Genomic DNA, 27,558 nt, shown 5'->3' with positions numbered 1-27,558 from the left:
ACTCCCACCTTTCACCATATCCAAAAATTAACTCAAAATGGATCAAAGACCTAAATGTCAGAGTAAAACTTATATAACTCTTAAAAGAAAATGGGAAAAGCTACATGACATCAGAATTGTTGGACATGACACCAAAAACACGGGAAAGAAAGGAAGAAAATAGATAAATTAAAAATTAATAATTGCGTCAAAGGATGGAGTGAAAAGGCAACCTTTGGAGTAGAAAATATTTGCAAATCATATTTTCAATAAGGGGTTAATATCCAGAATATATAAAGAAAATCTACAATTTAACAACCTGAAAATTCAATTTTCAAATGGGCAAGGAATTTGAATAGACATTTCTGCTAAGAAGATAACTTTCTACTAATGGAATTGCCTCTAAATCTCATAGTTACTTCCAGCGCCTTCTTTTTTAGTCCGTTGTGGTTTTCTTTTTTTTCCTTTTTTTTTAATGAGAGAACCAAGTGAACAAAGGCTTCATGTCATTTCATTTATGGACTCTAAAGTGTTTTTACACTCTACAGCAAAGCATAGATTGAGTATGTGCAATTGTTTGAGAAGGAAAATGAAAACATATTTCTACAAAGCATACTCAGAAAAGGAGTCTCTGCTGCTTTTAAAATGTAATATTTGAATTGTTTAAAAAAATTTATAATTCAATCAAGATTATAAATACTAATGAAGTGATAGTGACATTGAGACATGTTACCCGGGAAACCAGCAAGGCAAAGTCTTCACTGTTTCAGTGGCTGCCTGCCTCCCTGGGGGCTGAAACAGAACTGAGGCATAGAAACACCGCAACTGTCCTGGTGAGTTGGTATCTTCTATTGAAAGAATAATCAAATCCACTTTGGCCAGTTCATACACAATTAAAACATTCACGCACACAAAAAACATGCACACAAATAATGTTTATTTTAAAATGTGTTCAACAGCATGTGGTACTCATTTTTATTTCAGCAGAAAATGTCTCTTCCATTTTATAAAAATATTCATGAAATTTGTAATTTACACATTCATTTATCAACATTTTTTTTCATTTATCTAGTTTAACATTTTTTTCTGAATCCTGTCATTACCGCTTGTGAATTCCATACATTAATTCCGCTTGATGTCTTGGTGTCTCCTAGAGGCTTTTCTGAAATCTTTCTTCTCTATGTCTAGTATTAGCTTGATCCTGCCACTTTTAAATGTGTTTCATCTTGTCTTCGTAATTTGTGGCAGTCTGTGATACCTTTCTCTCTACTCTAAAATTTCTGGTGCTTTCTTACAAATATGCTCATATTAGTGACTTTTTGTATACATGTGTATGTGTACAAAAATTTTACATTAATATTTTTGAAAGTTAAAGAAGGAGGTCTCATTAACTTCACTTTTCCTAAACTTTGAAAATAAGCAAACCAAATTCTGCCCTTCACCTCTTAATGTTCGGAAGATCAGAGTTCCTGTCAATTAAGTCATCTTTTCTTCATAACTGTAGAGAAGAAATAATCAGAAATCACTGACTAGTTCAAACCATTTTTATCAACGATGTCTGTAACATAAACAGTTGACTAGTTAAAAATTGGTTGAGACAGTTTTACTTGCAATTATTTTGAACTTTGTTATCTTCATTATTTTTACAGCAAAGGCAGCTTTGTTCATTTGATAGCTTCAACTAGTTTTTCCTGCTATTCTTGCTTGGGTAGGGGTGGGGACAGATGAGTGCAAGAGAAATGAGTGTGACTAATGGGAGCATAGCCTGTCTTTTGGGAGGGCTGAATTCTGGGAGCGGGGAAGGGTGCAGGGCATTGGACGAAGGCCCATCCTGGTGGATTCAAGCACACACCCTACGCTCCCCTGGAGGAACACGGGTTCTGTGTGGGTCTCTCAAAACTCTTGCCTTCCCCACCAGAGCGTGCCCTGTCGCCGGGGGGGGGGGGGGGGGCTGGTGGGAGGAGACCTTGCCCACTTTTGCAGATTGCCCTCCCTTCTGGACACCACGCTCACCAATGGCAATTCCTTGAAAACAAGGATTTTTCAGGATAATTAAACATTTGATAGTGTGAGAGGGAATCTTCAGGGTGAACTGAGGCAGGGGTTGTTGGTGGTCAAACTCCCGGCAGCTTTCTGGGAAAGCAATAGTAGATGCCACAATTTCTGCTCTACGGCCTTCACCTTCCTAGCTCATCTAGAAACGTCTACCCTGGCAAAGTCTGTTCCCCTCCCTTTGGGCTGGAGCAGGTGTGGGGGGCTTTCTGTCAAGAGCTTGGCCAGGAAGCCGCTCACTCCGTTCCCAAGACACTTCATCCTCACCTGGCATTGTCACTTCTCCCTCTGCTGGGTTCCGGGAGGTGGCTTTCATTTGTGGCCTGGGAAGGGGCGGAAAGGCCCAATTGCAGGGCGATGATTATGATTGCTGACTCTCCTTTAACGAGGTTGTGTCCCTTTTCACACCCTCACCTGCCCTCCTGCCGGGACCACAGTAATCCTAGGAACTTTGCTCGCAGCTACAGTGATGCCCATGCACACCGATCCTAGCTTTTCCCTTCACATAGCAACGGGAGGCAGATTTTCAGATGGAGAAACCAGGGACGAGAGAGTCACCAGGCGTCCAGGTTGTAATCAGGGGCCCAAGAACCTGACTTTTCTGACAGGGCTGCTGTCTGCATTGTGGAGAGCTTGAACCCGGAACCACGCTCAATCTAGAAAACAACCCCATCTTCTCTCAGCTCCTAGTTGTGCCCATCTCCTCTAGGTAGGCTGCGGACCTCCTGCTTCTGACCTGCTCTCCGGGGCGGTGGTGTGCGGGGGGGGGGGGGGGGGGGCGGGGGGGGGCGGCGGCGAGAACTAAGGATTTGACTCACCAGGGAGATGGTGGAGTTGGGGGGCTGGGCACAGCCGAAGCGTTTGAGTAAAGCCTCTTGTACCTGCAGGAGAGAGAAATGCCTGGCTATTGCAGCCAAAGTCCCTGCCTTCGGATGTGAGTCAGGCGGGGATTCGGTGGGCAGACTCACTTTCTTGTCCATCAGGCAACCAAACAGCAAAATGAAGACACCCTGAAAAGAGGGATATGGGGATGAGGGAGTCAGCGAGGAAGGAATCAGCCGTTCCTCTCCTCTTCGTGCCCCTCCCTCCTCTTGTCCATCGGTGCTGAGGCCCCACCTCGGGCTTTGTACCTCAGCACCATTGCTGTGCAGGGCCTTTCAGTGCTTTTCTTACTGCGCACGGTGCAGAGGATGGGGAACTGACAATCCCCCGACTTCTCTGGCAAAACCAGACATTATTTTACAGATAAGAAAACCAAAGCTCAGAGAGGTTTGTCCCAAGTTATCCAGCGAGGAGGAGCTGGGGTCCAAACCTCCGCCTTCTAAAACTCCCCAGCTATGTTTCTTCTGCCCCATCATGATGCCACCCTGAGAAGGGAGTGGCAGTGACTTAGAGCATCTAAAATGGCAGCGAGCACAGCCACTCACCTGGCAGGTGTTGAGAATCGTGAAGATGTAGTGAGGGACTATGGAGACTTCCTCGAGCAGAGTGGCCAGGCCCAGCCCCCAGGTGAGGCCGAAGATGGGTGTGAGAATGAGCAGGGCTTTCATCACCCCCAGAAGGGCTTGGCGCTTCTCCGCCTGGGGTCCCTCTGACAGCGACGGTCTCAACAGCTTCAGCATGGCCATGGCTAGTACCAGCCCGTTCAGGCCCACGATGACCAGCACCGGTCCCACGAAGGTGTAGCGCGCCCCTCCCTTCCCATCCAACCAGCACACCCCCTCCTCCAGGTATTGCCCTCGGGGTAGGTAGAGGCCCAGGGCGGCCCCTGCAAACCCCATCGGGCACAGGTAGCCGAGAACCACCATCAGGGAGAGGACTCGGCGCTTGGACAGCTGATGGAAGACAAAAAGCAACTGGTGGGCCAACATCAGGGCCTGAGCCAGCATCCAGAAAAAGGTGGCCAGGTAGAGGAAATGACAGAGGAAGGCAGCAGCCAGGCAGAGTGGGCTGCGGGGCCCCGGAGGAAGCAGGGGGGCTCCCAGGAAGCAGGTGTCCGCGGCCAGCAGGCAGAGCACCACGTTGAGCAGGGCTGCGTGGCGCAAGTAGGCAAGTTTGTTCCGTACCACGACTCTCCACACCAGCCTGTACACGCCCAGGCACACAAGCAGCGCCAGAATGGAGGCCCCCAAGCCCACCTGACTCAGCAGCTCCAGGGTGGGTTTTCCTGGAACAGTGTGTCGGGACATGAGGATGGAGAAGGCAGTGAGATGCCGACAGATGCACTGAGTGGTGGCGCTGGCATTGGCTGCCTGCACCTGGCACCCTTCACCTGACCAGCCCCCGTTGCCCTGGAAGAGATGGTGATCCCAGAAGACACAGTGAAAGGGGTTATCTCTGTCCCCAAAGTCCATGGTGACTTCTCCCTGGTGGAAGGCCTGGCCACCTGTCATGATGGAGATGGAGAGGACGAGACCGGGAGTGGCGTAGAGGGAGTCCCCCAGCTCTTGTCCATAGTTTGAGGGTAGGAGGTGGTCCAGTTTTCGCAGCACCAGGCTAGTAATCGTGATGCTACTATTGCTAGTGTCCAGTGGGGCCAGTGAGCGTCTGGGAATCTGTGCCCAGAGTGGGGGCTGAGTGGAGAAGGAGACTCTGTAGTCAGCACGAACTGTGGGTGTGAGGAGCTGGGTCTGTAGCTGCACATTGGGGAGGCTGAAGGAGAAGGGGTGACCCTGTGGGCACAGGCTGTGTGCCAGGGTCTCCACTGCCAGCAGGAGATCGGAGGCCGCCGAGGGCTTCTGGACCTGGGCCGGGGTCCACAGAGAACTGGTGTCCATGTCTAGGACCTTGTCTGTGGTTTTCAGGAGAGCCTGTGGCACCCAACAGAGAGATGAGGCCTCGCTGCTAGTACCCACAGCACTGAGCTGGGGCACCGGGAACTACAGATCCCCAAACCTACCTTTCCTCGTTCACTGCAAGACTCAAGGTTAGAGAGAAAGGGGAGAAGACAGGACTATGAAGGGAGAGTTTCTGTACAGGAAGAATGGGGGGCTGTTCAGCTAACCACTGGGGCATCTTCAACATTGTGGTCTCCTGAAGCACATTCTACCGCTCTGACAACCCCTCTTCCCCCTCCATCCCTTGGGGGTCATCAAGGCCCTAAGGGGGCCCCTCTTCAATTTCTTGACCCCTACCGGTCTGCAAGCTAGGAATGGTGGTAGAGGCACCATGTTCAAATCAGAGCCATGTGCATGTCTGTATACCAACATGTGACACATATTCCCAGACATGGAAGAGTGTGTAGTGTCATAACTCCTAGTTATTCTTTTGTCTGTGGCCTACGGGTCACCAGTTGATGCCTATATTGAAAGCTGGCTTGGGGGAGTGCAGCAAAGCCAACTGTGTTAGTTTCTTCATGTAGGTATTGTGTGTGCACGTACGTGTGCACGTACGTGTGCACGGGGGATTCACATCACATCCACATGTCTGCATGTGAATGCAATGTACGCCTCTGAACTCATGCCTACCTACCCCTTCCTACCAGCATCGAACCTCCACATTCCATGGCCTTAGAGACTGGTGTCCAAAGAGGAGAGACGGACCCCAGGAGCAGACACTGCACTCTAGAGAGGTCTGCCGTGTGACAGCCCGCGGTGATGTCGGAGGACAGAGTGCCAACGATGAAGAGCTTCTACCTCCTCCACCCAGCTGGCTCCTGCTGTGGCTCAGAGAGCTTACCTCCAGGGCACTGCGGCGAAGTGGTATTCTGGTGTCTGCCACCACCTTGGCCAGGAATGTCATGGTGCCCAGCAGTGCCAATAAGTCAGAGGGTGAGCTCACCACCTCTGTCTGCTCCAGCAGCTGTGCCAGGCTCTGTGGCACCTCTTCGGCAGGCCAGCCCTGGCCGGCCCACAGCAGCTGATCCAGACAGGACAGGGTGGGGTGGGATGGGGGTGGGGGTGAAAAATGGCAGTCCTCAGGAGAAAGGGGCCACTTCCCCCCCATCCAGTCCTTCCTCCAGGTAGCCACATCCCTTCCCAGGGGGTCAGGAAGCAGAGAGCGGAGTGAGCCGTGTGGAAGGAGCTGACACCACTGTTAGGGGATGGACCCTTGCCAGAATCAGGTTTGAGAATGGCACACTCCCGCCATGAGAGTCCTGGCCACTCTAAGCCCCCACACCCACTTCCGGGCTCTGCTAGGGATCCCGTTCAGAGAAGCTGAACCACCTCTGGGCTGGGCCTCAGGAGGAGGGACTCTGGGCTGGTCCTGCGTGAGGAAGGGCGGTTTGTGGAGGCCGTGGCATGTGGGCAGCAGGGCCAGAGCTGTACCTGGGCTCTCCGAAGCAAGGCCAGCAGCCTGGTGTCTGTGCAGCTGCTGTGGATGGGCCCCCAGGCCCCGTCAGGCCCACAAGTCCTCTTCACCACGCCCGCCCTGTTCGCGGGACAGGGGGCCTGTGCCACATGGCCAGCCTTGGTGACATTCCAGGCAACAACTGCAGAGTCCTCAGGGCAGGTAGTGTCTCCATCTGAAGAATGATGTCAGGGACGGCTCAGCAACCGCAGTCTCTCCCAAGGATTTCCTTGGGCAGAAACCACGCAGGCTCTGGAGCCCGGCCCCGTGTCGGGACATGCCGAGGGGACGCTCCCAGGGCAAGCAGGTGAGAGGTGGGCCAGCCGGACCGTAAGCCCCACGTACCCTGGATGATGGTGACAGAGACGGGGACCCTGAGAGGAGTCAGTCCTGGGCTCTGCAGGTCACAAGTGTATGTGATGTCAGCTGCAGGGCAGTGCTGAGTGGCCAGCACGAGGCACTGGTCGCCTGGTGTGTTGAATAAGGAGGCTGAGGGTGAGATGAGAGAAGGGAGCAGTCACAGGCCAGGAAGCGACCCAGACCCAGCAGGCCCAGATCTGTCGTGTCAGCCTTTCTAGCGATTTCAGAAGTTGATGCAGCAGGGGAAGAGCAGAGGGGTACGAGGGCACCCAATTGCCCAAGGCAGAGCTCGGAATCTGGGGAAGGACACTGGGGGCCGCTAACTCGCCCGGGGACTTGCAGCCACAGAATGAACTGTCATCAGATGACCCTCACAGAGTGTATTGCGAGCATTTAAGGAGCTTGTGTGGAGAAGGGCATTTCGCAGCGGTGGCTGCCGCTGTATTCATAGAACTGGCATTGCTCCGTAGCCGAGATTTTCAACTGGTGTGCCGCAGGGATTTTAAAACATGCAATACCCGACTATTCAATCAGGGGCACTGACCTCTTTTCTCTTAGATTGTCAAATAAAAAAATGACAACCACCACCACCATAGCCACTGGGTGTGAATGAATAAAAATTATACCTATTTTTTAAATCAGACCGGCTAAATATATCCTGTATTTTTTTGGTGTGCCACAGAACTTTGGGGACTAGTTTATGTGCCATGGGACGGAAAAGGTTGGAAATGACTGCCCTATCGGGCAAACACAGTGCTGGACTTGGGCCTAGAACTTCCAGGTGGAACTGCAGCCTCTGCTTCTGCTGAGTTGGAGAGCCGGCTGCCTGGCGGAGCGCTGCCCCTCTCCCCTGCCCCTGCCAGCCGGGCCCTTTCGTACCTTCGCTGCCCTCTCCAGGGCTCCAGGAAGCCATGTAGCCCAGGGGTGTGTAGGGGATGCAGCAGCTCAGCTGGAAGCGCGGGGAGGTGGCACAGGAGACGGAGAGCCGGTCTGGAAGCCGAGCCACGTCTGTCGCCCGCAGGGGCACCCTCACCAACTGGTACAGCTCCCACCGGAATCCCTGGGCCTCGAAGCAGCACATGTACTCACCTGCAGACATACACACACCTGCCGTGGCTCCGGGCTCCTCCGGCCCCCACCTGCACCACAGAAGCTCTGCTGTTCCCAAGCTACAACCTAAGGTGGCCATCTTGGACTAGCTTCTGCTAACGTCAGCAAGAAAGACCCCTGCCCGCAAAGGGATTCCTAGGCGGGAAGAAGTCTGGAGAGGAGGCCCCTGACCCTTTCTGATGAGCTGGTTGCCATGAATTCCAAAGTGCACCTCCCTCCTTCCCTCCAGGAGATGCCCTTCCTGCACCATCCCTGCCATTTCACCAGCTGGAAGAAAAGCACTCATCTGTTCTCAGTTAAAACGGAGACCCTACTTTCAGCACTCTTCCTTCACAAATGTCCATGTCAACGGGCCTCTTCCCCATTATGTCCCAGAATGAATAGACGGAAAGGGAGAAGAGGAGGAGGAAAGAGAAGGGAGGAGGTGAAGGGGAAAAGAGGAGGAGGGAAGAACAGGCTGGCTACCTTCCCACTCGTGCGAGACGTTGCGGATGCTGAGGACAGCCTGGCCCTGGCTCGACGTCAGGGACACCTGTGTCCCCGGCTGCAGAGGGATGGGCCCGGGGCTCCCCGTGTGCCGCCGCAGGAACCAGTTCAGGTTGGTGGTCTCCTGGCTCGTGTGGAGGGTCAGGTTCAGCGTGTGGCCAGGCACCTGCAGCCAGGTGTCCAGGCTCAGGCTGCCCGGGACTGCAGGGAGGCAAGAGACAGGGGTCTGCGGCAGGAACTTGGAACTTGTGGGCTGACGTGCAGCGACGCTGAAACGCTTCTTCATAATATTTATCTATCTATCTATCTATCTATCTATCTATCTATCTATCTATCTATTTATTGTATTGACAGTATTACAGATGTATCCTATTTTCTCCCTTTTTGCCCGCCTCCATCCAACCCCCGCCTCACCCAGGCCTTCCCCATACTATTGTCTATGTCCATACGTGATGCATATATACACATATGTTCTTGGGTTAAGCTCTTCCTGTCCCGTCCCCCTACCGGTTTCTCTGGCTTCTGAAGACCATCCCTCCTACCTCCCTCCGCACCTAGAATTTTTTATTTTGCTTTGTCCCTGGAGGAGTGTGGCTGCCGCCTGGAAGACCCCATCTGTCATTGGGAACCAAACAGGGAACCTGTTGGCCGATGACTGCCCCTCCCCCAGTGAGGAAGCTTTCTCTCCTTGTCGGTTTGTCTCCAGGACCCTGCCTGCCGTTCATGAGCCTCACTCCTCAGGACCCAAGCTCGGGCCCCTGATCTGCGGTGATGGCTGGAGCCTTCTCCCACCCGGAGGGGCCCCTGGGGTGGGCCAGCTGGCAGAAATGCAGAGTCAGAGAGGAAACACACACAGAGCAAGTTCCTTTCACTTGGGCCCACTGCTCTTCAAGTTCTCAACTCTCCTCACCAGGTGGCAGCACCTGGCAGTACCCAGCTCCAGGAGGGCTCAAGACCAGGCAGCTGCAGGGCCGGTGGTTGTGGGGGGGCTGGCAGAGCTGGTGACGGGAGCAGATGCTGGCGTTCCACTGGTATCCAGACAGGCAGGCACAATAGGTAAGCCCATCCGGCTTGACATTACACTCTGCAATAGAGGGGAGGGGAAGGAGAAGAGGGCAGGCTTCTGGGGAAGCCAGCTCGGCAGGATCCATAATTGCCTGATGCCCGAGAGGCTCTGGGGCTGGGTGTCCGGAATAATCCCCAAGTCACAGGCCCCTCAGCCACACCCACCCACCTGGGACTGCCTCCTCAGCCAGGTTTCAAAGCATCAGGGGTGGGTGAAGTCCAGGCCCACCGCTGTCTGTGCCTTGGGCCCCCCATTTAGAAGATGGAGCAGGAGGGGCAGGGTCTGTCTGGTGGGAGGTGAGGGGGAGCTGGGCCATGCAGACCCTCCAGGAAACAGGGAGCGTCTCAGGCCAGGGGCTGCGCGAGGGGTGGGCACCCACATTCCCTTCACTCTGAGCCCTGCCTGTGCAGGGGGTGCAGGGCCGGCAGAGGCAGGAGGCGGGGGAACTTCCCCTACCTGTTGTGAGGCTGAGGCCAGCGAGAGTTCCTGAGGAAGAGGAAGCAGAGGCAGGGGGCAGAGGCAGGGGCCTGGAGAGTGCTGCTGGCCAGCCCCCATGTGAAAAGACCAGCTGGACATAGACCGAGAGCAGGGCTGATTCTGCAGGAGAAGCGGGGTGGCTGGAGAGGAGAGGCAGCAAGGCCAGGGGCCAGCTCTCCTTTGCATCCCGCACTGAGCTGGTCTCTGCCCAGCTCAGAACCTGCAGCAGATCACACCTCCCACAGCCCGTCGAGGCACAGCCAGGACTCGGGGATACTACCGCCTCATTTAGCTATGAAACATGTTTTATGTCACCCTCCCAACAACCCCCATTTAAAGATGATTTTCTCCTGGCCTCACAGCTAGAGAGGCAGCGTAGGTACCTACCTGACCAGCTCAGACCCTGTCCTCTCTCTTTACCCCACTTGCCAACCCCTCCTGGCCTCTTCCAGGCCCCTCTCGCCTCATTTCCTGCTCCCTCGCCGCCTCCTCCGTCCACTCACCACCTGCTCTGCTCTCTTGGTCCAGCTGCTGCCCAGTTTCCCCTCCCGCCTGACTGGGTCCCTAGGACAGAGCAAAGGGGAGAGGCTTCCTAGGAGAGGCTGACACCTCTCTGAGGGACGCTTCCTTCTCCAAGTGGCTCAGGGGCCGCCTGGCTGTGCTGGCAGGATACAGTCCCTTTGGGGGTCCTCTTCGTTTTCCTGGAATTAAGCGGGACATCGGGAGGAGAAAGTAGGCTGTGGCAGGAGGTGCGAGGGATGCAGCCTCAGGGACCTGCCAGGGCCGGAACCCAGGAACCAGGCACACCCCAGAGAGTCAACATGCTTTGCTTAATTCTTTCCTGAGTTTGCCTGCCCCTGGGCCTCTGGGCTAACTGAAATGGCTGGTCTGGGGCTCCAGGGGGCGGGCTGGGCAGAGCTGGCTGGGCCCAGAGGCTCGGGCTTCCATTCCCTCCATAAGAATTGCCACTGGGGTGGCAGAGGCAGCATCTTCCCTCAGTCTCTGGTTCCTGTAAATTGTTCCTCACCGACTCCTGCTTTGCTCAACATTTTATATGTATGTGGATATCTACCTAAAAACAGATATGAATAGAGACAAGGAGACACACACACACACACACAGAGAGAGAGAGAGAGAGAGAGAGAGAGAGAGAGAGAGAGAGAGAGACTGACTGAGACTCCTGGGAGCAAACAAAGATGAGAAAGTACGAATCCACACTCGGCCATCTTTCCCAGGTTCTCTCCTGTCCTCTATGCCAGAGGGTCCCAAATCTGGAAAGTTTTTCTTTTCATTTTCAAAATTGTAAGCTTGACTGGAACAGCCTTTATCCAGAGTGGGCAGGCATCACTGGAGTTCACAGGGACTTAAATAGAGAAACACAGCCATCCCGCACTCCGGAATGGAAGACTGAGGTCCCGGAGACCCGATAACCAACCAGATCGCCAGCCCTTTCCCCTCCACCTGCCATTTCACCCCACTCCTCACTGCCTCTCACACCCAGGGGTCCCCAGTGTTGCCTCTGCAGACTTTCCCAGGGTCCTTACCCCAGTCTTACTCACAGGTTGGGCTGCTCGGGCCACTGGTGGCCCCACGAGGGGGAGAGTCACGGCCAGGAGTAGCACGGGGGCCGCTGAACAGACCATGGCTCAGTGAAGCAGTCCTCAAGAGCCCTCCCTCTGCTGCATGATGCAAATTTCCTCCGAGAAGAGCTGGCCGGACAGTGCGCAGATGGGAAGGGAGGGAAGAGTGGCAGGGAGCCAGGGCTGACTGTGCAGAGGAAGTGCTGCCACCCGTGGCGGAGACAAATGGGCGTCCAGGTCACTGTGGGGCCACCTGGAGCCCCCGTGCCCCCATGAGAGGAGTCTGTCCAGATTGCCCCTGGGGTCTGGGCCAAGGACTCGGCGAGCAGGAGAGGACTTAGGGGTCCTAGATCACAACCAGCAATGTGTCGGTAAGTCAAGTTCGGTCACGTCTCCAAGGATCTAGGCCAGTGATGGCGAACCTTTCGAGCTCGGCGTGTCAGCATTTTGAAAAACCCTGACTTAACTCTGGTGCCGTGTCACATATAGAAATTTTTTGATATTTGCAACCATAATAAAACAAAGACTTATATTTTTGATATTTATTTTATATATTTAAATGCCATTTAACAAAGAAAAATCAACCGAAAAAATGAGTTCGCGTGTCACCACTGACACGCGTGTCATAGGTTCGCCAGCACTGATCTAGGAGATCTGGGTTGTTCTGAAACTCCCAGGAAGCGGGACCATTGAGCACAGAGTCAAGGTTAGAAAAGACAAACGTTAGAGCTGATTGTTATCTTCAAATAACTTCCAGATAGACTAGAAACAGAAGTGTATCAAAAATCTGGAAAAATACTGGGAAAAAGTATCAAGTAATTTCACAAAATGATTTTGAAGTGAAGAATCAGCCTTTTCTAAACAAGACACAAAACCCAGAAGCCAGAATGGAAATAAATTAGACTGTCTAACAAGATTTCAATTTGGGATGAGAAGGATGATAAGGTAGAAAGGCAAAAGACAACAGATTTCTAGCATAATGATTACATAACGGCTAATCTTATTTTTTAATTTTTCAATTACAGTTGACATTCAATAGTATATTAGTTTCAGGTATATAGCAGAGTGGTTAGGCATTTATATAACTTACAAAGTGATCTCCCTGATAAGTTTAGTACACACCTGGCACCATACACAGCACAATATATTCCTTATGCTGTATTTACATCCATGTGCCTAGCTTTTAATTGCCAATTTGTACTTCTTAATCCCTTCACCTTTTTTACCCAGTCCCGCTACCCCTCATCCCACCTGGCAACCTGTGAGTCTGTTTTGTTTGTTTACTTTGTTTTTTAGATTCCACATATAAATCATATTGTATTTGTATTTCTCTGTCTGATTTATTTTACTTACCATAATAATCCTCTAGGTCCATCCATGTTGTTACAATGGTAAGATTTTATTCTTTTTCATAGCCGAATAATATTCCTTTGTATATATGTACCACTTCTTCTTTATCCAGTCGTTCACTGATGGACACAGATTGCTTCCATATCTTGGCTATTGTAAATAATGCTGCAATGAACAAAGGGATGTATATATATTTTTGAATTAGTGTTTTTGGAATTCTTCTGATAAATACCCAGAAGTGAAATTGCTGGGTCATAAGGTAATTCTATTTTTTAAGTTTTTGAGGAACCTCTATAATGTTTACCTCAGTAGCTCTACCAAATTTGTAATCCCACCAACAGTGCATGAGGGTTCCCTTTTCTCCACATCCTCACCAACACTTGCTTGTTGATTTATTGAAGGTAGCCGTTTTGACAGGTATGAGGCACTATTTCATTGTGGTTTTAATTTATAGTTCTTTGATGATTAGTGATGTTAAGAATGTTTTCATGTGTCTGTTGGCCATTTATATATCCTCTTCAGAGATGTGTCTATTCAGTTCCTCTGCCCACTTTTTAATTGGATTGTTTGTTTTGGTGTTAAGTTGTTTAAGTTCTTTATATATTTTTTATAGTAACCTCTTATCAGATGTATCATTGGTGAATATCTTCTCCCATTCAGTAGGTTGTCTTCTTGTTTTGTTCATGGTTTCCTTTGCTGTGCAAAAACTTTTCAGTTTGATGTAGTCTCATTTGTTTTTCTCTTGTTTCATTTGAAAGGGCTAATCTTCTCTCTTCCTGATGTGTAATTTTTATTTTACACATCAGAAAGATAGAAAATAAGTAAAAAAATAGGAATAGTCAGTTTACTGAAAAAGAAATATAAATAGTTTGATAAACATATAAAACATCCAACTTAAGATATAAAAATGCAACCTTAGCCGGTTTGGCTCAGTGGATAGAGTGTAGGCCTGTGGACCGAAAGGTCCCAGGTTTGATTCCAGTCAAGGGCACATGCCTGGGTTGCGGGCTCGATCCCCAGTAGGAGCGTGTAGGAGGCAGCCAATCAATGATTCTGTATCATCATTGATGTTTCTATCTCTTTCTCCCTTTCCCTTTCTCTCTGAAATCAATAAAAATATATTATAAAAGATATAAAAATGCAAATAATAAGAAAATATTGTTAGCTACCAATTATCAAAAGACAAGATATTGATTATACTCAGTGTTGACAAAAATGTACTTGCACATGAGCAGAAAAATGTGTATAAGGGTGTTCAAGGCAGAGTTGTTTGTGGCAGCAAATGAGTTATCTCCATTCCAAAGGGATAGGTTAAGTAAATATGGAATTTCCAAACAAAGAACATTGGGGGAAGTAGCTCTAAGAGGCCTTAAGTAATATTTGTATTAAATGAATGAAACCCATCAAGACATTAACAGTGGTTGTAACTAAATAGGATTTATATCTTTTTCTACTTTTCTGTATTTTTCAATTTTGTGTTCTATAATGGGAAAAAAATCTTAATAAAAAGATCAGATCTTACAGTCTCAACTTCTTTCTCATATACCGACTAAGTTCAGAGTCCTTCAGTTATGCCCAGGTGTCACCGGTTGTCAGGAAGCACCCACAGGGGTGAATCAGGTCTTAGGCCTAGGGTGGGGTTCAGACAGGTACTTATTCCTGCCACCTATCTACTCCCAAGTCCAGGGTCAACCATAAGGCTACTGATCTTTGTCTCTCTACATACAGGATGATATTTTGAAACCAATAATGTTCCCCCTGCTGACAGCTTCTCTGAGCTCTGAGTTGCACCCTGGTCAAAGAAAGTTCCCTTTCTATTGCTCTCTGCTTTGATCCTTCAGGCCACGCCAGCTGGGTCTCTGATAACAAAGGTCTGCAATCCAGGCTTCTCTTATCTGGATCCCAACAAGTTATCTGAAAACTTCCTTTACTATGTAAACTATTAACAGGTTACTAACTAATAAAAGTTGTTTAGACCTTTATCCCATATGAATCCTAACTTCTTATTTATGGCATTAAGTTATTAGAATATTAAATGATAGATAGTTAGAGTGGGAAGGGACTTTAGCTGAGATATCATCTACTTCAACTCTCCCTTTACAGAAAAGGAAAAGGAGCCAAGAGGGGAAGCTGACTAGTCAAATATCACACAGCTAGTAAATGGCAGGACTTAAAGACTGAAGACCAGGTCTTCTGACTTTGAGTCTAGGGAATCTAGATGGAGGGAATTAAGACAGAGCAATTTAAATATAGAATAATAGAAAATTCTGGCTACAAAAATTGATTAAAAATAATATAAGATAGAATTTGATTCTCAAGGAAGGCAGTACTTCAAAAAAGCTTTATGGAAAGTCGCCTCATGAATACCTTATCTAGAAGTCCTTAAATCAGCAAATGGACCATTTGGAACACAGCTGAGATCTACAAGGAACCAAAGGCCATAGAGATATTGTACTGAAGGGTGTAGCTGGATCCATTTGGCAAGAAAAAGAACTAAAAGGCATCCAGATTGGAAAATAAAAGTAAAATTATTTAGAACATTCTATGAAATCCACTCAAAAAACTATTATTACTAATTAAAGTTCAGCAAAGTTACAAGGATATAAGAGCAATAGGTAAAAAGATCATATTGTATTTGTGAAAACAAATAAAACCTCATTTTAAAAGGAGTCAGGGAAATGGAATAGACAGACGATTCTCAGAGGGAAGGGGGTGTGGGAAGAGATTAAAGATCTTATATGCATGTATGCATTACCTATGGACACAGACAATAGGGTGGCGAGGGCCTGGGGTGGGGTGGGAACTGGATGGAGGGGAGCTATAGGAGGAAAAAAGAGGGACTTCTGAAATAATCTCAACAGTAAAGATCAATTTTTAAAAAAGTCAGGAAGCTAAGAGAGAGAACTCTCACACATGTATCACTTAACACACACTTCTGACCCCACAACTGAATATATCTTGGTGCATTTGCCAAAATATGATTTGGGCACAGAGATCATGACAGTTATGAAATATGGTATTTTGACAGTGTGCAGAGGAACAGAGAGCACACAGCTGTTTACCCAATTACAGTAACAGCGAATTAGCTAATCACGGGGGGAGAAAGTTCTAATATAGAAAGTACTTGTTTAAGATTGTTTGATGCCAAAGAGAGAAAAAGAAAAAAAAAATTGTTTGATGCCATGAAATGCATGGCCTGTGAAATATGTGACAATAAGAAGGATTAACACAAGGCCAGGTGCTATATATCTCTTCATAAAAAATGACACTTATGACATCGAGAATTTAAAGCGCTCTGCCTCTCAAGAGCATGCACGCACCTTTCTCCCCTCCTCAGCTCCAAGGGTTCCCACCCGGCTCGCACCCAGGGGCGCGATGGGCAGCGGCAGCTAAATCCGTGCACCTGTCTCCAAGGCCTTCTTTTCTCTGACTTTCCAGTGAACCAAAGCAGCCCCACCTCAGCACTTCTGTTGCTTCTTCTATCCTAAACCCTCTTGTTTTATTGTCCCCAGTTTTAATAAATCTACTCTCAAAAAAAAAGTGGTATAAAACGGTTCAGATAGAGTAGTAAGAATTTCTGATCTCATAGGACTTCAGCATCTAACTCTGGATCCTAGAATGAGACCCCATGCTCACTGTCTGGGATAGTACAGAAAACCCTGCCTCAGCATTTATGTTAAAGTATTTGCCCCAAAGCACAGCTTAGAGAAGTTGAAGAAACTCATGGAGTTTCTGATGCTATCTTTGACTCCTACAAGATGTGGGGAAGACCAGAACATGAGAGTAGAACAGAATTTTTTCTTCTAGGTACAATAATTTCAAATCCTCTAAACCAGGGGCCTATCTGATTTTAATGTATAATTCAGGCTGTCAAAATCTTAATAAGCTTATGTATTGTTATGGCCAAAGGTGATCCTAAGTGGGGGAGGGCGGGGGGGCGGTGAAAGGATTGAGAAAAGTCAGACAAGAGAATAATAGCTGGGTCTCGGTGGGACGCTGCCTCCCTGATGAGGAGACAGCGCCAGCGCCCACAAGCCGTGTCTTTATTTTATAGCAGATGCCACGAGGCACAGTAGGGGCGTGATCATGTTGTTTACAGCATTCTCGTGAGCTCCAACCCTACTCAATTACATGCACCCAAACTCTATCACAAGGCACGTGGGGCTATGTGTTCGGACCATAGGTTCAAGCTTCCAACCACAGCCGTTGGCTATGATTGTGCTGGGAGGGCCCTGCCCTCCAGCTGGGACTTGCACGTGGCAATGAGAGGACCCTGTCCTTTCATTAGTTCGAGGCTTGAACCTGGCCAAAACACTGTAGCCGTGCCCCACAATGTATCTGTTAAGCAACATCCTCTATCTATGTAGACCCATCTATTAAAATAGTTTTATAATTTTTGAGGTGTAAGGTGGCTTAGCTAAGCATGAAATGAAATCCTGAAAATATGTAGGACAAGATGACTGCTTTGTGTATGAAGAATGTGGGAGACCTTATACAAATCACAAAAGACTACAAAATGGTAATATTACTTACTCCATGAAAGAAGAATGATTTTTTTTTTCTATGAGCAAAGAACTGCAGGTTCAGGTTTGAGAAAGGGTCACTAATGGAAAAGCTGGAGTCAGCCAGCTGGAGATCAAAACCAGCTTCATTACTGGAAAGCTGGGCAGGAGAAGGTGGTTTAAATCTCAGCCAGATGCACCTCTCAGGCATCCACCCTGAACTGAATTTACTTACCCAGACACTGACACAGCGGGCCATCTCCAGGCCTCCCTTTTGGGGAAGGGGGAGCTGACAATGAGCCCGGAGGATTGGCCCCTTCAAAAGAGGGAGCACCCAGAGTTCATTCTCCTGGTCTTCCCAGTCAGATAAGTCACATTTTGCTTGGGGGAAAGGGAGAGGGAATAGAGACTATATTGCTCTGGGGAGTAGAAGTTCCCTCCCCTCTGTGGAAATGGGGGAAAAAAAAAAAAAAAGGAATAAGCATTCCTAGCTAACACCATGCAGTAGTGATTACAACAAAATTTATTTTAAATTCTAGTGAGAAAGCTGAAAAAAACATTTAACTAATGACAAAAATATATAAATTTTTTAAAATTAGTAAACCTAGAAAATTACAGTTTACTGTGGAAATCATTTCATACAGGTTACCCCCAACAGGTTACCCCCAACCCCCCCAACTGCAGCGATTTTGTAACGGGGACCTAGTGAGCGCCTGAAGTTGGACCCGCAACATGTAAAACTCAGCAGCTACTGATTTTCTGTCATGAGAATGGAGAAACGGTCTGAGCTCAAAGGAAAAGTGAAGCTAAAGTGTAGACAGAAACAGAAACAAACATGAAGGGAGGTCCTTGTTTTAACTTTATTTTATTCCTGATGCTCATTCGCACTCCTGATCTTGAATTCCATCAGAGAGCCCAACTTCTTTTCATCATTTCTCTTTTTGCTTGAGAGAGTGAGACCATGCTTCTGTTATTTGCAGCTAAAGGAATGTGTGTTGACACATGCTCAGAAAAGGCAAGGAAGCTGTGATGGTGGAAAAGTGGTCATTATTTAAGATATAGGATTAAAGGGCCTCATGTGGATTAAAGGAATTTAAGACAACCACTCATCTTTCTAGACTTGTTTTCATGTCAATAAAATGAAAGAGGGAGAAAAACACGAAACCAAGATGGCGGCATAGGTTAACGCCGGAGATTGCTGCCTCGAACAACCACTTCAAAAAACAACTAAACGACGGAACGGACATCATCCAGAACCACAGGAAGGCTGGCTGAGTGGAAATTCTACAACTAGGAGGAAAGAGAATATCATACCCAGACTCAGAGGAGGCGCAGTGCTGAAGTGAAATACTGAGGTGCGGAGTGCACGCGGAGCGGGCTGGCGGCGGAGGGCGCGGTTGTTGTTTTCAATTGGGAGGGAGTTTCAGACTCTGAGCTCCAGATCCGGGCGAGTCTCTAGGGACCCAGACTCAAACGGGAGAAGCGGGACTGTCTGGCATCGGTCGAAGGCAGCTTTCTCTCCAAGGTTTGCAGCGGTTGCTGGGACTCTGTGAGGCGGAGCCCCTAGGGACGGAACTGAGAGCAGCCATAACTGCTCGCTCCGGCCCGCCCTGTAGATCCCCGGGGACCCGCCCCGCCCAAGCCCTGCGCAGAGCCATTTGCTGGATAGCCTCAGGCAAATGCTAGATTAGCACCGCCCTAGAGATCCAGCACAGAAGCTCTCCCACTGCAGACACAGCGGACTCTCATAGCCAGTTAGCCTGGAGCTCAAAACACCCCCGGCATTGCCGACAACAATCAAGGCTTAACTACAACAAGACTGCGCAGAAAGGCCACTAGGGGATGCACCAAGAAAGCATAAAAAATGCGGAGACAAAGAAACAGGACAAAACTGTCAATGGAGGATATTGAGTTCAGAACCACACTTTTAAGGTCTCTTAAGAACTGTCTAGAAGCCGCCGATAAATGTAGTGAGATCCTCAAGAAATCTAATGAGACCCTCGATGTTATGATAAAGAACCAACTAGAAATTAAGCATACACTGACTGAAATAATGAATACTATACAGACTCCCAACAGCAGACCAGAGGAGTGCAAGAATCAAGGCAAAGATTTGAAATGCGAAGAAGCAAAAAATACCCAACCAGAAAAGCAAAATGAAAAAAGAATCCGAAAATACGAAGATAGTGTAAGGAGCCTCTGGGACAGCTTCAAGCGTACCAACATCAGAATTATAGGGGTGCCAGAAGAAGAGAGAGAGCAAGATATTGAAAACCTATTTGAAGAAATAATGACAGAAAACTTCCCCTACCTGGTGAAAGAAATAGACTTACAGGTCCAGGAAGCGCGGAGAACCCCAAACAAAAGGAATCCAAAGAGGACCACACCAAGACACATCATAATTAAAATGCCAAGAGCAAAAGACAAAGAGAGAATCTTAAAAGCAGCAAGAGAAAGAAACTCAGTTACCTACAAGGGAATACCCATACGACTGTCAGCTGATATCTCAACAGAAACTTTGCAGGCCAGAAGGGAATGGCAAGAAATATTCAAAGTGGTGAATACCAAGAACCTACAACCAAGATTACTTTATCCAGCAAAGCTAGCATTCAGAACTGAAGGTCAGATAAAGAGCTTCACAGATAAGGAAAAGCTAAAGGAGTTCATCACCACCAAACCAGTATTATATGAAATGCTGAAAGGTATCCTTTAAGAAGAGGAAGAAGAAGAAAAAGGTAAAGATACAAATTATAAACAACAAACATGCATCTATCAACAAGTGAATCTAAGAATCAAGTGAACAAATAATCTGGTGATCATAATAGAATCAGGGACATAGAAAGGGAATGGACTGACTATTCTTGGGGGGGAAAGGGGTGTGGGAGATGTGGGAAGAGACTGGACAAAAACTGTGCACCTATGGATGAGGACAGTGGGTGGGGAGTGAGGGCGGAGGGTAGGGCGGGAACTGGGAGGAGGGGAGTTATGGGGGGAAAAAGAGGAACAAATGTAATAATCTGAACAATAAAGATTTAATTAAAAAAAATAAAAAATAAAAAATAAATAAAATGAAAGAGTTAAATTAGATGGCCTTTGTAGCACTTTGCAAATGTTTCACTCCTTCTGGCATTCATGGTTTCTTTTCCTTCCTTCCTTCCTTCCTTCCTTCTTTCCTTCCTTCCTTCCTTCCTCCCTTCCTTCCTTCCTCCCTCCCTCCCTCCCTCCCTCCCTCCCTCCCTTTTAAAGGAATATAGGTCTAGCTTTATTATACTAGAGGCCTGGTGCACAAATTCATGCACTAGTGGGATTGGGCCGAAACCGGCTTCGACATCCCCTGAGGGGTCCCATATTGTGGGAGGGTGCAGGCCAGGCCAAGGGACCCCCACTGGTGCACAATCAGGGCTGGGAAGGGACGCGGGAGGTTGGCCAGCCGGGGAGGGACCGCAGGAGAGCTCCAGGGCATGTCCAGCCCATCTCGCTCAGTTGGCCAGACCCCAGCAGTAAGCTAACCTACCAGTCAGAGTGTCTACCCCCTGGTGGTCAGTGCACATCATAGTGAGTGGTTGAGAGGGCTTAGTGTATCATTAGCATATTCTGCTTTGATTGAACAGGTGACAGGCCAACTGGACACTTAGCATATTAGGCTTTTATTATATAGGATTTTCCCTGAAATTTACTGAATTTAATATCCTTGGATTTCTATCCTTGTAGGCATATACTCAAGAGAGTGCTACATACATATTCCATGAAACATGTATAAAAAATGTTCTTATGAGGCATCAAGAGAATGAATGAATGAATCAATTCACTCTGTCCATACATGTGCAGGTGCAATGAAATGGCCAAGAATATAGTAATGAATGAAGGGTGACCATGAGTGCAAGATGATGAATCCCTGTGATTTCTGGAAGGAAGTTACCCAAGAAGAGAAGGTTCCTGTAGTTCTCCAACATCATGTCCCTGGACAAGGTTCTCTGAGCAGGATCCAGGCGTGCCTACTCCTCCTGAGAGAACCCCATGGCCACACCCCTTGGTTTCTCTTCTAGGTTTCTGGCTCCTCTTTCTCTTCTTCTTTCTTTCTTAGGTAAGATCAGTCTTATTTCATTATTATTATTATTATTTTGTTAATCCTCACCTGAGGATATTTTTCCATTAAATTTTATTTATTTAAATTGTTTTATTGCTTAAAGTATTACCAAGAGTATTATATATGTTCCATTGAATTTTAGAGAGAGTAGAAGGGAGGGGGAGAAACACACAGAGAGAAACATTGATGTGCCCTTGACCGGAATTGAACCCAGAACCCTTCAGTCCACAGGCTGACGCTCTATCCACTGAGCCAAACCGGCTAGGGTGAGATCAGTCTTGGTAAGTCCAGTCCTGGGTGGGAAGGCAGGATGGTAATTTTACCATCCAGAGAGACCTCTGAGCCCCGGGAGTGAATGGGGGGCGTGCGCCTGTGCCGCACAGGTCTGAAAATCTGAGATTCACTCTGGCACATGTGTCTGGCTTTCATGGTTTCTGATGCAAAACCCACAGTCATTTGATTCATTTCCTCCCTATAAATAATGTATTATTTCTCCTTGGCTGCTTCAAGATTTTTTTTGTGTGTTAAATCTTTAGTCTTTGGCAGTTACAGTGAGTCTAAGCTGGGTGTTCTTCAGACTCATCTTGTTTTGGATTCACTGAGCTTTTTCTGCAGGTTTATGTTTTCCATCAAATTTGAGCATTTCAGCTATTATTTTTTCAAATATTTTTTCCTGCACCATATTCCTTCTCTTCTTTTTCTTGGTCTCAAATGACACAAATTTTAGGCTTTTTGGTATTTTCTCATAGACACCCCCCACCATGACTTTGTTCAGTTTTTCAATCTTTTTTTCTCCCTGTCATGAACAACAGATGCTCAGTTAAGGGTTTGAGATGGGGGATTACCATGGATTATTTTAGTGGGCCCAATATAATCACAAGGTCCTTATAAAAGGGAGACAGGACTGAGGCAAAAAAAGGAGATTGACAACAGAGATTGGAGCGATGGGCTTTGAAGATGGAGGAAGGGACCATGAGCCAAGGAACGCAGAAGCTGGAAAAGGCAAGGAGATGGATTCTTCCCTGGAATCTCAAGAAAAATGCAATGCCACTGACATCTTGACTTTAACTCTGTTTTATTTCAGACTTCTGACCCTGGAACAATAACATACTATATTTGTTTTGTGTTAAGCCATAATATTTGTAGTAATTTGCTACAGCAGCAATAGAAAATTAATTCAAAGCCTATGCAGTAGTCTAAAAATGTTGGGTTATATTTTTGTGTTAGGAGGCAACTGACTTGTTTGGTTCAGGTCACAAGTTCTGACCAACCTACTGTGGATTATTTTCAACATCAGTTCCCTCTTCAAAGTCTTTGTAGTGCTATTCAGATCGACTGCATATATGTGCCACCCAGTGGCCAGCCTGGGACCTGGGTGATGACCTATTTCTTGGAGCAGTTCTAAGTCTATGGTATGCTACTAGTATTTAGGGTCAGATCCATGCATGTACAACGGGGAGATGCTCTCGAGAGTTCATAAACCTCGATGGGCTCATCTTCCTGAACTCTTCTCTCCATTTACTCAAGTTTACCCGAAACAATACTCTAGTCAAAGCAGCATGCACATTATTCTTTCTGCGTGGATGAGCAGATGAAGACGTCCATATCAAATGGTGCTGCACATTCAGCGGAACAACAGAATGTCTGTGTCCTGTAAACTCAGGAACATGGTGACATTCTATTTTGTCTCCATCACGGTAGAACGAAAGCTTATGAGGTTTGTCCTGACCCTTGTATAGTCTGTGGCAATGTCCTTAACCGCTAGCCAGCATTTCATAGTCTTTTTCAGCTAGAAATTTATCTGTGAAATATGGCAAGGCTCGAGAAAATTCTTTGCAACAGTGGATATTCCATTTCAAAGTCCACGCAGCTCAACACTCCACAGAGATAGCAATGAAACCCCTCAGCTGTAGAAATCCAAGGCAAATCTCTGGGCCTTTGGAAAATATGCAGATATTGGAATGAACTTTCATGAAACCATGGGAATCCTGACCCAAATGACATTTGAACTGATGTTTCTGCCAAAGGCAATGATTGCTACAAATTAACCTATTTTTACTGGCCACATTCTTTTAACATAGATTCAGCTTTAATCTTGAAAAAAGAAATGGTCTCACTTCTGGACTCGCCTTCAACGTAAGCGCATAAGAATCAGAGTGGTTAGGGCATGTTGCCCAGCTCGGCAACCTAAGATATGGGCTCTAGGAGATGTGTTCCTGGGAGGTACAGTGTTTGACTACATGGGCATCCCCCCAAAGGGGAACTTTGGAAACTATTTCTATGATTAGATATTTCAGACGTTCCCACCTGATAGTAAGTTGTGAGCTGTTGACATTAAAGATGACATTTGCTAAGAGCTAAACAATTGTTTCTGATCGTTCATTAATGTGGTTTTCTGATTTTTCATACAAAACATTTGTAAAAATATATTTTTTATTGATTTCAGAGAGGAAGAGAGAGGGAGAGAGAGAGAAACATCAATGATGAGAATCATTCATCAGCTGCTGAAGGCACGCCCCCTACTGGGGATCAAGTCACCACCCGGGCATGTGCCCTAACGGGAATCAAATCATGACCTCCTCATTCATAGGTCGAGGCTCAACCACTGAGCCACGCAGGCCCGGCCAAACCACTGTTCTGTTGTTCCAAGTGGGTAGCATTCTTATAATCATCATTAGTTAGTACTTGCTTTTGAAAACACTTCTCTAAATGCATTATAGAAGAGCTAAGAATATTCTCAAGTATTCATAGGACACTCATGTTATTCCTTTTTAAAATATCCTTTACAGGATAAAATCCAGCCTCCTCAAACCTAACTGGTGTATTGAGATAGCGAGAAGTCATTTGATGGGTTACAATTGCCAACAGGAAGTGAATTGATCACATAATCAAAATGAGGGTGGATACCATCCTCTCTCTTTAACTCTGGGATAGAATTAGTTTGGACCTTTATTTCAGAATTAAAGAATAAATCTGCCCAAAGAGGAGTTTGCATTCAATTAAGATCCCAGTGAATTTGGGCAACGACAGAATACCTACATTAAAAATATGAAAGCAAGCAAATAAACAACTTATAAAAAATAAAAATGGCTTTGATTTGAAGTTATCACAGCAATGCAGGCTTGTTGAAAAACAAAAAAGTGAAAACAACTGAGAAATGTGTAACAGAAACATATGGTTGGCTCCCTTTCTGGTCATAAAACAAACCAAATTATATACGTATTTTCCTTTTGACTGTTGACTTAAAAGGTGTTATGTTCCTTGTTCTTATTTTTAAGAATGAAATGAGCCCAACTTTTCATATTGCTCTCACGCACACAAAAGAAATATACAAGAAAGTTGTTTTTTTCCTTGAATATGGTTCCCTAGAGGTTTTTCTTGAGAGTCTGTGAATTTTTTTTAATATATTTTATTGATTTTTTACAGGAGGAAGGGAGAGGGATAGAGAGTTAGAAACATCGATGAGAGAGAAACATCAATCAGCTGCCTCCTGCACACCTCCCACTGGGGATGTGCCCACAACCAAGGTACATGCCCTTGACTGGAATCGAACCTGGGACCCTTGAGTCCGCAGGCCGACGCTCTGTCCACTGAGCCAAACCGGTTAGGGCAGAGAGAGTCTGTGAATTTTAAAAATTTTTTAGAAAGGAAATTTATTAAAGAGTGGTCCAAGAATTGGAAATGACTACTGTCCATCAGTAGTAGGATGGATAAACACACTGTAGATAGTTGTACAATTTACTACCATACTTTAAAACCATCAAGACATTAAAATGAATGAACTAGATCCATATGTATCGACATGGATCAACCTAAAACAATGTTAACTGTAAAAAATGTTGCAAGAGTTTAGGAACAGTGGGATATGATTTAAGTACAAACACACACACACACACACACAAGCACAAGATAATACTATATTGCATCTAGATATGAACATATGTAATAAAAGTAAAAAATATGCTAAGAACAATAAACAACAACTTGAAGACAGTGTTAACTTGGGGGACAAAAGGGAAAGGAAGGTGAAGAGCTGGAGCTTTAGCTGAAGCATTAAAAAAAACAACTCTGAAGCACAATGGCAAAAAAATAACATTGTTAATTCCTGGTGGTGCTTTATGGATACAAGCATATTACTTTCTATATATTATAGTTAAAGTGGATAATGATGCTGATGGCGATGAACACAGGGAACAGAGAACCTTTCTTGGTGTTGACTGTTAGGAGAGCATTGATTCATCCTTATGTTTTTTTCTACTAAAAGATAACTTTCTGGATACAATATACAATATGTCTATTATATTATAATATGTAAGATATTGTTCACAGATACCTTCTTTTCTTCTAGTCTGAATCATTTTAATATTTAAAAACAAAAAAGTGAGTGCTGATTATTTTTCTATTATTTTTATTTAGTCTTTTTCAGCACACACACACAGGTCCAACCGCCAAAATGCACAGAGGAAATGAGCTCCTGCCCTGTTCCCCACAGTCCCGCCCTGTGGCTGACACCGCTGTGGGCCCCCCTCATCCTCTCCCACACACACAGGAATTCACTGTGGCTGCTTTACCCTATCGCTGTAATGCGTTTGCTCAGTTTCACATCGTGCACATGTCCCTCCCCAACATCTCCATTAGAATAAAAACCAAACCGTTGTTAATGGTCGGGGTCCATCTCTCCCAATGGCAATAGTTCCTACTCTGTAATGAGAGACTGAGGGGCGGGGGGGGGGGGGGGTCTTCTGAAAGCTGTGCATTTACAAATATGTATTTTTATTGATTTCAGAGAGGAAAGGCGGGGGAGAGAGAGATAGAAACATCAATGATGAGAGAGAATCATTGATCGGCTGCCTCCTGCCTGCCCCACACTGGGGATTGAGCCTGCAACCCGGGCATGTGCCCTGATTGGGAATCAAACCATGACCTGATGGTTCATAGGTCAACGCTCAACCCCTGAACCACACCAGCTGGGCAGGCTGTGCATTTTTTAAGCCACTAAGAGGGAGAGGTCAAAAGTAGCCCTGGCCTTGAACCTGGCTCTCTCTGGGAACATCTCTGCCAGACTCCATGGTCTGTCCTACAGGGTCTCATGTAGTTCCTGTCATTCTCTTCCAGCTCCTCCTCTGTCTTTTTGGTCACCTTTTGTGAGCAATTCCTCCTCAGACTGGGGCAGTGGCAGCACTGGTGTGGCTGTCAGGGACCCCAGCCACAAAGGTGTCTTCCTTTATGAGATAATTATTTCTTCTAATGTACATTTAGGCCTCTATTTCTAAAAGAAAAGTTTTTACTTCTAGCACATATAAAATTTAAAGCATTACACAAGAGATGGGGTTTTAAAAATTGCCTGTTTTTAGCTGATTAGGTTCAGTGGATAGAGCGTTGGCCTGCGGACCAAAGGGTCCCAGGTTTGATTCTGACCAGGGGCACATACCTTAGTTGCAGGCTCCTCTCCGGCCTGGGCCCTGGTCAGGGCATATGCAGGAGGCAACCAATCAATTTGTTTCTCTCACATCAATATTTCTCTCTGTCTTTCCCTCTCTCTTCTACTCTCCCTAAAAATCAATGGAAAAATATCCTCGAGTGAGGATTAACAAAAAAGTAAAATAAAAATAAAAGTAAAAATATAAAAATTACCCGTAAAACGTGCTTTATCCTACTTTATTCTTCTTTGGCTTTGACCTATATTCTTATTTGCAAGCCCTATTCCTTTGTAGCAATCTGGGCTCTAGAGTCCATCTTAATGCCTTCATTCTTTACTCTGAATTTCACTTTCTGCTGATTACCTGCCGACTGTTTTCAAGAGGGGACTGGCTGGTGGCTACCTCCAGGGATTACTTCTCAAATGATCCCTTTAGCCTTTCCTATTCCTGTTCTCATATCAAACCAGAAAGAGAAATCCAGTATGAGTAACTTGCTGACGTTTACATCAGGTATTATATCTCTTACTTTGTAAGACTCTTATACTTTAGAAGGAAAGACAAGACATGCAGAAATAATAATATATTTGGCATATATTGAGCCCCCAGTAGGTATCTGTTGAATGAATGAATGTAAGGAACACAAGAGATCTTAAGATAACTACCCTTCTTTCAGAAGCCCAGAGAGATCTAGGGGCTCCCTTAGATAGTGGCTTTCAATATTAGAGACCTCCTTTCATGTTGGTTGACCATTTTGAGCTGTGGAATTACAGGTTTTCCCGTTACCCGAAAGTAGAGCATT

At 46.5% G+C, this 27,558-nt stretch overlaps 1 protein-coding gene across 1 annotated transcript; it reads right to left on the bottom strand.

The window, feature by feature from the left end:
• Positions 1–948: 948 nt before the first annotated feature.
• Positions 949–11,892, bottom strand: ADGRF3 (adhesion G protein-coupled receptor F3). The gene is made up of 14 exons (XM_036335132.1): positions 11,380–11,892; positions 10,324–10,384; positions 9,800–9,940; positions 9,188–9,361; positions 8,257–8,478; positions 7,561–7,770; positions 6,667–6,810; positions 6,300–6,496; positions 5,710–5,889; positions 3,459–4,841; positions 3,000–3,041; positions 2,850–2,912; positions 2,299–2,354; positions 949–1,477 (listed from the first exon to the last, which is right to left on the bottom strand). Exons 1-14 carry the CDS (start codon positions 11,461–11,463, stop codon positions 1,456–1,458), a joined length of 2,979 nt encoding a protein of 992 aa, XP_036191025.1. The 5' UTR covers positions 11,464–11,892; the 3' UTR covers positions 949–1,455.
• Between the last annotated feature and the right edge of the window lie 15,666 nt (positions 11,893–27,558).

The sequence above is a fragment of the Myotis myotis genome, unplaced genomic scaffold (genome assembly GCF_014108235.1).
Source record: "Myotis myotis isolate mMyoMyo1 unplaced genomic scaffold, mMyoMyo1.p scaffold_m19_p_14, whole genome shotgun sequence".
NCBI classification, from domain to species: domain Eukaryota; kingdom Metazoa; phylum Chordata; class Mammalia; order Chiroptera; family Vespertilionidae; genus Myotis; species Myotis myotis.
This window is presented reverse-complemented; position numbering and strand designations above follow the sequence as displayed.